This window comes from Amborella trichopoda, chromosome 6 (genome assembly GCF_054954075.1).
Source record: "Amborella trichopoda isolate Santa Cruz 75 chromosome 6, AtrichopodaSantaCruz75HAP2 v2.0, whole genome shotgun sequence".
Lineage (NCBI taxonomy): Eukaryota > Viridiplantae > Streptophyta > Magnoliopsida > Amborellales > Amborellaceae > Amborella > Amborella trichopoda.
Window position 1 is genome coordinate 6,007,531 of NC_142341.1, and position 14,695 is coordinate 6,022,225.

Here is a 14,695-nt window from a genome sequence, read left to right on the forward strand (position 1 = left end):
CTGCCTAACTAAGGTCATCAACTTCTTTACCAAAGCCACCTGAAAACCATTAATGGACCGTGCAGAAAATCACTCTACCAAGGAAGCCACCAAAAACCCACCCATATGCCTCACACAAACCCACCCTTCGATCTTTCTATGACCACACCTTGATTTTTTATTCCATATAGTCCCCAATAACTCATCAAGAAAAACAACACACATACCTATAACTTTGAACCATTGTTCCCTCGCTACTTACGATGCACAATTACAGTTATAGATATGGCTGCAACATCAAAGGTTTGCAATTCAACATGGTTTTAAAGGTATCCGACATGGACAGAGCCCGCTTTGGAGTATCCATGCATCGTAGCTCACCAACTCTAAAACTCATATGCAAACTACAAATTGTTAGAAAATCATCATCATTATCCGAGCCATATCCCAATTATCTAGGGTTGGTTACATGAACTTGTTCCAACACATTCCACTCCATCAAGGGTCATACCCTCAATTAGACCATAAATCGCTATATAATGCAATATTAAAATTTACCGGCAAACAACACCAGCAAAATTAACTGCGTTTTAAGAGAGACAAATAAAAATCATGAAGGAAATCACAAAAAGAAAGAACAAAACACGCAGATATGAGTATTCTGACAGGAGCCACAAGAAAAGAAGAAGAAAAAACACCCACAAAGGTCACTCTCTCACACTCTACACAATCTCAAAGATCAATTTTTTTCATTCATAAAATTCAATCCCTCCATTACATGTATGTGTAACCCTTTTATATAAGGGTCCTTTCCAAAACTTTCTAAAAAATATATTCTCTTCCTTATCTAATAAGGGTGTACGCCTCTTAATGTTAGGATGTAAGCCGTCCATGCAACCTAAACAAATAATGTAACTCTTATCTCTTTAGGAAAGATAACCCATTAGGTCTCCCAACTCCTGTTAGAAAACGTAACTCCTATTGCTAAACGATATCTAAATAAACACTCCTATCCCTAATAGATGACTCCACCCTAAATGTTATATAGAGAAACAATCCCAAATACGTATTACCAATTCAAAAGGATAAACCTATCTCTAAGAGACTTACCTCTAAAACAAAGAGATTATTTCAAGTTAAAGATGGACTCTAAAATTAACGAACCAATCAAACTTAACCTAAAAATCCTAATTTTAATCATTAATCCTAATAAATAAAAATAAAAATCCTACCCAAACTCTAAAAATAAAAATAAAATTTGTAGCCACCAGATTTTGATCTGCATCATTCTCCTCTCGTTGGAGAAAATCCGTCCTCGAGTTTTAAAATGCACTAAGATAAAATTTGTAGTAGTCCCGCCGCCTTCTTCAGCCTGAATATTGACAAAACGATCCTGTGACCTGTGAGTTACTGCATAGATCAACAAGGTTTCCAAAAAAGCTAGGCGGCCCCTAGGCAGCCTGCCTAGCGACCAACGGCTAGGCGGGCGCCCAAAACCTCGAGCACCCCGTAGTCCGACATGGGCCAAAAGCCAAGGAGAAGAAAAAACACCCACAAAGGGAACTCTCTCACAGTCTACACGACCTAAAAGATCAATTTTTTTCATTCATAAAATTCAATCCCTCCATTACATGTTCGTGTAACCCTTTTATATAAGGGTCATTTCCAAAACTTTCTAAAAAATATATTACCTACATTGTCTATTAAGGGTGTACACTCTTAATGTTAGGATGCAGTCCCTTAATGTTAGGCTGCAAGCCCTCCATGCAACCTAAACAAATAATGTAACTCTTATCTCTTTAGGAAAGATAACCCATTAGGTCTCCCAACTCCTATTAGAAAATGTAACTCCTATTGCAAAATATTATCTTAATAAACACTCCTATGCCTAATAGATAACTCCACCCTAAATGTTATCTAACGAAACAATCTTAAACACGTATTACCAATTTAAAAGGGTAAACCTTTTTCTAAGAGACTTATCTCTAAACCAGAGAGATTATTTCAAATTAAAGATGGACTCTAAAATTAACGAACTTATCAACCTAAACCTAAAATTCCTAATTTTAATAATTAATCCTAATAAATAAAAATAAAAATTCTACCCAAACTCTAAGAAAAAAATTAACAAAAAAGCCACCAAATTTTGATATGCGCCACTATATTTCTTCTCAATACTTCCACCCATGTCCTTCTAGATCCCTTACCCTTTTAGAGCTTTCCACTTAAACCAAATCACCCCTCCCAACTGATGCAACTCTAGGTCGATGTTGCTCATGGTCAACCCATCTAAGTCTATTGTTCCTCATCTCATCGCCTATTAGAGCCACCCCTAAGTTCTCTCGGACGTATTCATTCTAAATTCTATCATTTTTTATCTTTCCACATATCCATCTCAACATACCTATTTCAGCTACACTCATTCTACGGATATGTTGTTTATTGAATGCCCAACATTCCATTCCATAAAGTATGACTGGTCTTAGAACTGTCCTATAAAACTTCCCCTTCAGTTTCAATGGTACGCAGTGATCATATAAAACTCCGAAAGCATATCTCCACTTCGCCCAACAAGCTCTAATTCTATGTGTGACATCTTGGTTGATCTTTCATTCTCATGGATTATCGACCCCAAATATTGAAATCAATCTTTTTTAGACACTTCTTGGCCATCAATTGTAACTACTACCTTGTTTCTACTCTATTATTACTAAATTTTTAGTTTGGCTAATTTTAAAACCTTTAGATAACAAAGCATCCCTCCAAAGTTATAACTTGGCATTAATGTTGGGTCTAGCCTCATCAATCAAAACTCTCATCCACGAACAACATAAACATGTTACATCATCTTGTAGATGCCTAAATAACTCATCCATAACCAAAACAAGGATTTATGGGATCAATGTTGACCCTTGATGTGGGCCTAATGTCACTAAAAACTTGTTTGCCTCTACTAGTTGTCCTCACACTAGTTAGTGCTCTCTTGTATATATCTCATCATATCAATATATCCTTTAGAGACTCCTTTCTTTTCCAATACCCGCCAAATTAACTCTAGGTACCTTATCATATACTTTCTCTAAATCAATAAAGACCATGTGGAGGTCGTTTCTCATCTCCCTAAACTTCTCAATCAATTGCCCAAGTGGAAAAATAGCTTCAATTGTTGACCGCCCAAGCATAACATTGAACTAAATTTCCAATACACTCATTACATGTCTAAGTCCTTGCTCAATCATTCTCTCCTACAGCTTTAGTGTGGCTCACAAGTTTGATCCCTCGATAGTTAGTAAAGTTCTATGTCTTTTTTGTTCTTGTAAATAGGTACCTTAATACTTTTCCTCCATTAATCTAGCATTTATCTGTTCTCAACATCTTGTTGAACAGTTTGATCAACTAAAATATGTCAATCTCTCCCATGCACTTCCAAACCTCTATTGGGATCCATCTGGTGCTAAAGTCTTTTCAATCTTCATCTTTCTCGAAGCTTCTTTCACTTCAGATATTTTAATCCTACAAATGTATCTATAACCTCTGACCTTATCTATGTCAAGGATTGCTCCTAAAGTTGTGCTCACATAGAGTTAATCATTTAACATTTTTTGAAAATAAATTCTCCACCTTTTGTTTACTTTGTCATCATTCACCAAGACTCTCTGATCTTCACTCTTAATGCATTTAAAATGATCTAGATTCCTACACTTCCTCTCTCTCTCATTTTTGCTAGTTTGTAGGCATCTTTTTCACCTGCTCTGATTGTAAGTTGTTACGTATATTAAGCAAATTGGAAACAACCTTGCTACATAACTGCACTTTTGTCTCACCTACTTTACAAATATTTTCCTATTTTGGTATCATATGCATGTCAAATAGGTATCAACAAATATACCAACACAGATTCTCCTGCTTGTAAGCTAACCATTGACTACATCATTTTAGAGACTTGCTCTTCTTTTTTGTTTTGAGCATATATATATGAACTACGGCAAACTATGAAAATATGGATCGATTCATCATTTTGAAGAGCAAACGTAGCACTTTGAAGATATGCATATGTTCAACCAACTAACGGATTTTTTTTTTTTTGGGGGGGGAACTAATCATGAAACTTAATACTAATAAAGAGAATGATTTCGTTATCTCTTTGTAATAAATGTCAAATTCTTGAACGAAATCCAGGCCAAGAACATGGCCAAGGGGCAAGGCCAAAACGCCAAGTCAAGAGTGAGAAACAAAGAGTTACACAATGCAACAAGAGCATTAAAGTGCTACAATTTGAAACCTGATAAAGGTTCTCCATAATAAGTAGTTGTGAAGTGTTTGCCATATTATGGAGTTCTAACTTGAAAAACATACATTCCAGCAAGCTAAGAAGCCTACGTCCTTTCTGTACCATGGAGATCGTTGAAGAGGGTGGCAGCAGCAATGTCATTGCATAGGCATCATTGAGGGCAGTGTGTTTCTGGCTCCTATTCCCTATTTTAACAATATAAAACATCTTTGCAGGGAACTGAGGGTCACCATCCGCCACATCCATAGAGAGGCATATCAGGCAGAAGCCATGGCAAACGAAGGGACCGCTCAGAACCCAAATGGATCATATCAAGCTGGCTAAAACCACTTTCTCTATCCAATCTCTTCTCCTATCTCTCTCTCCACCACTTTCTTAACCTCCCCTCCCTTCACCTATCCTTCCTCTCTCTACCCTCCATAGAAAATGTAGAGCACCCATCGATGTGGGCTGCCTAACAAATGACTCCTCTCACTAACAATCTCACTCTTTCTCCATCTCTATCTCTCAACTCCTTTTTCTTCGATCTACTAAAGCCTAAGGAAAATCTTGGTACATTTTTGTAAAGCACTTGGCTTGTGGGCGGCCACCCTGACATCTTGTAGGACTTTTGTAAAACTCTCACTTTATATAACATATCATTGCCACTTATAGGAAAAAGAAAAAGAAGCGCCTTGCAGCAAATGATTCCCACCTTTTTTCTTATTTCTTTTCAATAAAATTGTAACCCTATTTGGACTCCTTGTATGATGGAATAACATTAATTTCAAGATCATTCCTTTCTTGGAGTAGTCTCCTCATTTGGTAAACCAAATCATATGCTTAGGACTCTCTGCAAGCTTCTTGGCACCATGCAATGGAACAATAACACCAAGACAACATCCTTTCCATTACATACCAATTTCTTAAAGTACCACATTTTAAAAACCCAGCAAATGAAACCACAAGTTGCAACTACATGCAATAAATTAAACTCTAAAAGAAGCCAACGTAACATAAAACTTGCTAAAGTAGTGAAATTTACACAAGTCCTCATTTGGCACTATTTTAGGTAACCAAGGAAGCATTTACCTCTTCTAGATAATTTTAGCCCTGTAAATCCCAAACAAAGCCCCAACACCCCCATATCAGTAGAAGGGTTCCATGAACTCAAATTGGCAAATGGAAAAACATGAGGCCAATCATATATTATCAACAAATAATTATTAAATATAAAAGAAAACTCAAACTGTGAGAATTGAGATAGTACGAGGTATAACAATTCCTTTAGGTTTTGTCTTAAAAAAAATGATTTGCAAATTGCAAAAGTCATCCAAAATGTGGTTTGCTTTGACCATACTGTACTATTGTAAATCAGCTAGTTCTTATGCCTTTGCACTTGGCTAATCTTTCCAGAATAGAGAGTAGATATTTTGCTTTCCGTTTTCTCTTAGTATGAAAACCTATTGAATTATAGTAAGTCACACTATACTATATGAGATTATATTGCATGTTTTGTACATACATATATATTTCTACATAAAGGCCAAGACGAAGGGAAGATGACAAACAAAGTGGAGCCAGAGTTGCAAGTATTGGTACATTGAAGTACTCTTAAACATCAAACATGAAACTCTAGCTCACTTTCCTTTCAATGAAGCCATTTAGAGAGGATGAACATAAAAACTAAAAATGAATTAGGAAGGACTAAAGATAAATACAAAGGTTACCAAAGTTATAAAGGGTTTCAATCAATAGTCTCTAGGAAAACCTTTGCTGCAATGGCAAAAGGCTTCAATCAAATTGATGTTGCCGTAGCATATTCATAACAAATCTATGTGAAAAAAATATTTTGTCAGAATTAGCACTAGATATATGAGACCTCTAAGGCAGTATATTTCTCATACCATTGCAGCCCACCCTTCTATGACATCTCATCAGTGTAGTGTCTGTATGTGCATGTGAAAAGGAGTATATTAAGGGATATGAGCTTTTGAGTTTTCGATTATTCATATATTTACTTGGAACCTTCTAATGGCCAATGTAGTTTTTGCTCCTAAAGAAACGTGCCTATAATGTGTTTCCTTCTCTGCCATAAAGGAAAACATAGTTGTGCTTTTAGCAAGTCTGTCAGATAGTGTTAATAGATAATAATTGTGAAGTCACACAATTCGCCAAGTCTAGAAAAGCTTTGAGTCATAATTTCAGTGATGCACAAAATTTTCATATCGATATCCTCACGAATTGACACCCATCATCATAACATTTTGCAGGATCCAATACAATATACAGCTACAGAAGGGCTGATACCATAGTCTATAGAAATATTCTATCTGTATTAACCATGAAATCCTGAACCATCAGAAAAACTTTCACAAAAAATCTATGCATACGCCACATGTTATAATGGTTATGGGAAGCTTATGGCTACCTACCCTCAACACGAAATTTGTTTAATCATTATCACGTGCATCACATAAACTACATCTTTCAAACTATTTGCTAGTTATTCTTGATTTTTCTTTAAGTTCTATTCGCAAGTTAAATCTACAATGCCACATTTTTTTCTTGGATAGTCTGTTAAAAATTTTCCAAGTCTCAAACCAAATAATACATTATAATGTACCAAACAATCCACTTACCAAATGGCCAAGTTGAAACAAAAGAAGCAAACAGAAGAAATGTTAAAAAACTTTGCATAATGTGACTATATTATAAATGAAAAGAAAACTAAAGTAGAAAGACAATTTTCTAAGTCAAACACCAGAATCTAAATAGACAAGAATATAATACGCATTATAATTTGAAGTTGGATCAACATTAATGCCGCATAAAATGCAGTATTTTGGTAACCATAGAGAACATAACCACTACAAAAAGCAATTTCAGCCATTCATATCAGAATCTCTGCATTCTCAAGTCTAGAGAGAGAGTATCAGAACACATACAGTATCTGTTCCCCAAGCCAACACTCCACCTCAAAGCATAGCACATCAAAAATTGGTGTTCCATCATCATCATCACTATCAACACCACCATCATCTTCATATGAGGATGTTCATCTTCCTCTTACCCTCAATTAAGCACGAAGATCACTCACTATCACCGTCATCATCGTCACCTTCATCACTATCACCATCACTATCCAAATGGTCATCGTCATCGTCATCCTCATCATCATCATCATCATCATCATCAATATCATCAATCTGGTAAGGCCCTGGATAAACAGAGGCTTGCCTTCGAGCCCTGGGTGGTAGAATGTTAGAGGGGTCGACCTCTGTTAATGGATCATCTGATAAGTCTTCACTATCATCATCATAACCATCATCACCGTCGTTGTCGTCGCCATCATCATCGTCATCTTCATTTTTAATTTCCTCCATTTTTCCCTTTCCCTTATCGCCCATTTTAGCCTTTCCCTTACCATTAGAGTCCGAAGAGCATTTCCCCTTAAGCTCGGCAACAATCTTCACCCCCTCCTCCTCTCTCTCTATGCATTCTTCTCCTTCTTCCTCTTTCGCTTCTACTCTTTCTTTTTCTTCTGCTTCTTCCTTGTGTACTTTCTTTATCGAGAGCGAATCGGTAAATTTAGGGTTTTTCTCCGGCTCGGGGGGTAATGGGGCCTCTGGTTTTCGTTTCCTGCAACAGTCTGAAGCCTCGAGCTCCGCTTGAGGGTTGGAAACAAGCGTTGCCATGGCATCGTCATTGTTCTCAGACATGGGTTTCAAGTCAAGATAAGAGGGGCTAGGGTTTTAGAGAGCGAGAAGGAGGTGCTCCCTATTTGTGGCGGCAATCTCTGTTTGGGTTTGAGGAGTCTAACCTAATATTAAAGTGGCTTTGGTTTCAGTGTTTGGTGCACCTGTGATTCTGCTGAACGAGGGTGATCAGAGAGTTTGGGTTTATTTTTTATCGCATAAACTCACTTCAAAACTTGAGGTTGTTTTGATGTTGAAAGTCTCTCAATTTCATCATCTCTATCTAAGATTTATGGACATGATAAAATAAATAAATTTTAAATTTTGTATTATAAAATTTAAAATTTTAAAAATAGTTAAAATCTAAGTAAATCTATAAACATATGAAACTCTTGAAAATAGATGGTGTAGATAATATGTTGTCAAATGCATTATTTTTTAGACTTAAAATCTTTTTATTTTTCATGGTCATACATCTCAATGTGAAAATGATCAATCAAAGGGTTTTTCAACATTAAAACTTCTTTTTCCGATGGATTCTTGAGGTGCATCTGTAGTTCTACATTATAAGGTTGCATCCTTATATAAACTTTTTCTATCTTATAATATATTATCTAGAGTCTTGACTGTTGATTTTCAAGTGTTAATAAATATGCTTGATCTACACTGTTTTTTAATCATTAAATTTTATAGTTAGAGGTTAAAATAAATTTTTAGACCATTATAATGATTTTTTATACTAAAACAGCATTCCTCAGCACCATTTGCAGGTGCGTCATAGTTTGATTGTTTAGAGTATGAGCCTTATAAAAACCACACCCCCTTATATAGTGCCTTTGGGATGTTATATTGTGTATATTGCAATTGCGATATCTCTTTTATATAACGTGTGATATTTTTCTTTTTTTTGGGTTAGTTTTTCATTTTTTTATTTTATCTTGACATTAGAGATTGAAAATCCAAAGTCATAATAAATGAATATTTATAGTCATATTATTTGTTTTAGAGATATTTTTAGGAAAATATCAAAATTATTTCAAAATTCAAATATTGAAAATCTCAAGTTACTCTTGAATTTTTTAATATATGAAGATACTCTTGATTTGGATTTTTATGCAGCTTTCGATACTCAAAATCCAAAGTCAATAGTGACTTTAGATTTTCAATAATCAAAGTGACTTCAGCTTCTTTTTTTTTTTGAAAATAACTTTAAAAAGGATGATTAGAGATATTGATAATCGGAAATCATCAATTGGCATAGTACCTTCGGATTTTCAATCTCCGGAAGATTTCATGCTCTCAAAAAAGGATATTGTCTATTCACTCCTTTGGGGCCGCAAAACCCAATCCAGGAGTATTTTTAGGACTCAGCATTTTAGACACCATGCTCAATAAAACTTCCAAATTACAATCACTATGGACTTGAAAAATAAAAAAAATGCCTTACCATCGCATAGCAAGGGCCTAGAAAATTCAAAAATCAATTTTTTAATATAATCATCTAATGTTTTTAGGTATTTCTCTATACTTCGTAGGGAAAGATCTTCCAAAATTAATCCTCTGCTCTGAGGGAGTAAGTATACAATACACTCCCAAAGGAGTATAACATAATATACGCGCTCACTTTTATTGTTTACTTAGGATTTGTAAGGAATGTTTTACGGTCCTGTAAGAACATAGAACCTTAATTTTAGGTGTGATTGTTCAATAACTTTCATACTCCCCTGGGATCAATAACTTTCAGTACGTATACTCTCTTCAAGAGTTATTTAGAGTATGAAATTTTGGAATACAGTTTGTAAGGAAACTTTATGAAATTTTGGAATACAATTTATAAGGAAACTTTATGAAATTTTGGAATACAGTTTATAAGGAAACTTTATAGCTTGGAACCAGTTCCATGTGGCCAAGCTCGCATATGTAAAAATGCAGGCATCTTAATAAATATATTTTTGAGATGGATTTTAAGATTTAATTTTTAAAAACATGTAATCTCTAACATGGCGATCATGAATAAGAATAAATAAATACATTTAAAAATTTAATAATAATAATTCTAGTAAGAAAATATTTGGAGCGCTAGTTTCCATTGTTTTTAGATGGAACACCTACATGCATCCATCGTTAAGATGGATGCTTTACACTTTCTGGATCACATTCGTAGAAATACGGTCCAGCCCACATGAAACAATTTTCCTGACTTTATAAGGCACTGTTACAGGAAGACGGTCACGAGCTAGAAGCACATATTCTAGAAAAATGAGAGGTGCAGGCATCCACAGCCCACAGAGAGGCTAGATTCACGTCCCTCTTTGGACAAGCGGGCCATATTGTATGTTGGAAATTACATAAAATCGCCATGCACTAAAATCGGAGAGAAATTCAGTAAAAAATATGATATTATTGCTGATCTCCAAAAAAAATATAAATAAATAAATAAAGGTCCTCATGAATGCACTACTTTAAGCCAAATCTCAAAACAAGTACTTTAATCTCTCTTTCTCTATTTGTCTCTCTCTCTCTCTCTCACTCACTCTCTTTTTTTATCATTAAAAAAAAATGAGCTATAAATAAATTTATTTTTATATATTTATTGTTTCTTTGTCATTCATTTCTTTAGTATGCAACCACCTGGAAATTCAAATCTCTCTCTTAATATATACTTAAGAGAATGACATAGCTATAAAAATCAGTCTTTTTAAATAAATTCTTTTATTTATACTCTCTCATTCATTTATTCATTATGCAACTATAGAAAAATCTCAAAAAATTCATAGATGCTTCTAACCCATAACATAAGAGATGCCTGAATACGAACTAGCAGTTGAAAAATTGGTGCTTTGAAGTGACAAACATGCGTGTTGAATGAAAAAGATAATAATACTAGGAACTCATCCAGGTAGAAATAGATTACAGCAATGCTTTGCATAACATGTTTTATAATACATTGCATTCGATTCCACGATGACTTCAATTGTATATATGCAAGTGTTTAAATACTTTTCTCTATGTAAATTCTGTACACTGCTTTGCGACTGTATATAAAATAGTTCCAATGACCAAATTGTTCTTCATATCTATTTGAAGCTCATTTTCACAACCCTTAGGCCTTACAAATATTGAAATAGAACCGCTTTTGTCTATATATGTTCTAATAATTTTAAGGAAATATTTAAATTTCTTGAATCATATTTCGCCTCTTATAAAAACTTTTGCGCGTAAAAAGTATACCACACGTATTTTGGCCTTTTATGCATCCATGGTGACCTTTCATCTCATATTTCTTGTAAAGTACATCATAGCTTCTTATGAAGTCAATATGCTGATTGAATAAAATTTTTTAAATATATTCTTTTTATTTATACTCTTTCATTCATTTATTCGTTATGCACGTACAACAAAATCTCATAAATTTCACGGATTCTTCTAACCCATGGCATAGAGACGATTGAATACGAACTAGAAGTTGAAAAATTGGTGCTTGAAGTGACAAACAAGTGCGTTGAAAGAAAAAAACAACAATACCAGGTAGAAATAGATTACGACAATGCTTTGAAAATTGGTGCTTGAAGTGACAAACAAGTGTATTGAACCAAAAAACAACAATACCAGATAGAAATAGATTACAACAATGCTAGAAATAGATTACAACAATGCTTTGCATAACATTTTTGATAAATACATTGCATTTGATTCGACGAGGTCTTAAATTGTACATTTGCAGGCGTTTAAACAATTTTCTGTGTGTAAATTCTGTACACAACTCTGCAACTGTATAAAGTAACCCCATGCCCAAATTGTTGTTCATATGTATTTAAAGCTCATTTTAACAAACCCCATGCCTTACAAATATTGAAATATTCACACAACAAAGATTGGAGTCATGTGAAGTTCGTTGAAAAAGAGGGGATACCAACAATTTGATCTTCAAATACCTGAGTGATTGCTACACTAGAGAGACATTGGTCATTAGTGTAATGCCATCAACTTACCGGGAAAATGGAGGAAAATCACTTTGATCTTTTGTTTCGATTACATTGAAGTTACACTTACGAATTACGTGTGAAACTCCATGCACTTTCAAAATAGTTTGAAGACTCGAAACTTGAGGTTTATGAACTGAATAAGAAAGAAAAATTGCAGAATAGAGAACATTTATTTGAATATATTCAGCTATAAATGAATAAAATGAGACCGGCGTCTCCTCCCATATCTAAGAATAAGGAAGCAATGCAACATGAATAAATGGGAGATATAATAAAGCAATAAAACCTACTAAAAAATCAGAGGATAGATCATATTAAGCTCACGTTGAAGGTTTGAAAACAAATCTAGCACAATCATCTATCTGAAGTCAACAATCAAATGTAACTATCCTGAAGTATATGAAACAAACAAAACTACAAATGCAGTCGAATTTTGTGGCCACGCGTGCATAAGTGAAATTGCTCAAAACCCTATTGCGAGATCACAAAGCGCACTTCACCTGCTACAAACCTCTTCTAACTCTGCCCTTGCTGCAAAAATCCTTCCTCTTGAGTCATTTTCTTACTTCTTTATCTTCCAATGCACTCAAAAATTGCCAAGCATTATATTCTCCAAAGCAATCATCTTTACGTAAAACAAACACTGAGACTTCTGCAGGAAACACAAGTCAAAGAGTTTCAGGAAATTAATCTAAAGTCGAGACCCTATTAAAAAATAAATAAAAGAGATTTTTTTACCCCTCCTCAGATGAACTACACCTATCCTATCTAGCGTATATATTTATTCAGAATAGCTCCTAATAGGATAGCCAAAAACATGGTAGAAGATGATGCAGTGCTCCTCACAATTGCTAGGATTAAGGCACTATGATTAAAAAAAAAAAGTATAGTATTTGACTGTTTGGTTATAGGAAGTCTCATATGCTATGTCCACGATATTTGCCTTCCGTTAGATTTACACATGCTTCAAATATGAACCAGACGTAATTATCTATATATTAAAATGCATGTGGAGATAGATCAACAATTCCTTCACACGTATATAAGAACCCTAAAAACCACCTCACTTTGCATAGCTATTAACTTTTTTCCTGAATTTCTTTGTAATATATAAGTCCAATCTCTGTTTATCCATTTTTAAAATACTACTTATTCATAAAATTCTCATGCCCAAAATTTAATTACCTGATTTCTGTCAGAGCTTTAAAAAACAGGTGTAAGTCCTCTCGTATCCAAGTTTTACGAATCAAGAAAAGGGTAGAGAAAAATTAAGTAGAGGCTAAAAAAAAAAAGAGGGACCATGGCACTAAAACATTCATTGAGAGACAATTTGCCTTTACGTACTCACATAAGTTTTCCATTATTTAGGCAAAGATTGAAAACTATTGTTGCTATAGATACTTATTTTTACATTATCAAATCATTTTGAAAAAAAATTTATAAAAATGTGAGTTTTAGAGTTCTGGTGAGTTTTAGAGTTTTAAATAAAATCTCTCAAATGTCATCCAACTATATATATATATATATATATATATATATATATATATATATATTTACAAATAGACGCAATTAACATGCGCAGCACGTGCCCTCCTAGTCCATTCTATGTAACAATGCCCTATTGTCCATGGAATACCATAGAAATTTAATGCAAAAAAAATTTACTCCATAGATTTATGGTTTACCAAAGAAAATCTTTTATACCCTTTATCTCTCTTTTAAAGTTCAAATCCCCTTTTAATTGTTTTTCTATAACTAATACAATATTTCAAGACTCGGCCAAATCGACTCGGACTCAACCACTTGTTTTTCTATAACTAATACAATATTTCAAGACTCGGCCAAATCGACTCGGACTCGACCACAGCAAGGTGTTGAGGCGAGTAAAGGCCAGTAAATAGGTACAAGATTGGGAGTGTGCCACTTGTGAGTATTGTAGCAACGAGCCCAATTACAGTAAAATTCGAGAAAGCATACTCGAGTTCTAAGTTCCAAGGCCAGTTGCTACAGTATTCAAGTATTATTGCTGGAACAAAAATTAAGAAAGGGGGCAGCAGTATACCCCTTTTGTTTCATCTCTCTCTCTCTCTACAATCTCTTTCAAAAACCCCTAAACTAGCTAGCAATGACTTTAAAAAACCCTAATCTCTCTCCATCTCATTCCTTTTAAAGACCATCTTTTCCTATATGTGGCCCTAAAACTTTGAAAAGCCCTAGATTCTCTAGCTACAATTCCTTTGCCTTGGTAATGTACTTGCTCATCGCCTCTCCTCTCCTCTTCAGAAGTCTTCCATCCATCTCATTTAACTCTGTCAATTAAATTGAAAATCGTAGGTCAGCTAGGGTTAACAGGGCCAACAAGGGGCTTGTTTGTAGAAGCCACAAAATATGAGGTTATTGGTGTCTTGGCAGTTGGCGTATTCTTCAATCTCTTCCTTCAATCATATTTGAATTTTGGTATCTTTATTTTCTAATTTTTAGAATATTTTTTTTAAAAAATATGTTAATTTCATAATATTAAAGTTTATGGGGGTTTTATTTTTATATTTATTATAATGTTATAGTTCATAATTATATATTTATAATCAAATCTTGTATTTTATTTATTAATTTATTTGTATTATAAATTTTGTAATGTATTATTTTTTCTTATTGTTCTAAATAATATTTTTTAAATAATGTCTTATCTTTTGAATTCGGTCTGTGTTTAAAAAATCACTAATTTTGATTTTTTAAACCTTGATGTAATATACTATTTTTTT

The 14,695-nt window shown here is 34.1% G+C and overlaps 1 protein-coding gene across 1 annotated transcript; it reads right to left on the minus strand.

Annotated features, from left to right (window-relative positions):
• Positions 1-7,020: 7,020 nt before the first annotated feature.
• LOC18434363 (nucleolin) lies at positions 7,021-8,043 on the minus strand. The gene has a single exon (XM_006844435.4). The coding sequence runs from the start codon at positions 7,969-7,971 to the stop codon at positions 7,342-7,344; it is 630 nt and encodes a 209-aa protein (XP_006844498.1). The 5' UTR covers positions 7,972-8,043; the 3' UTR covers positions 7,021-7,341.
• Between the last annotated feature and the right edge of the window lie 6,652 nt (positions 8,044-14,695).

Coding starts and splice junctions, on each gene's coding strand:
- LOC18434363 (XM_006844435.4), bottom strand. CDS start 7,971: ATGTCTGAGAACAATGACGATGCCATGGCAACGCTTGTTTCCAACCCT.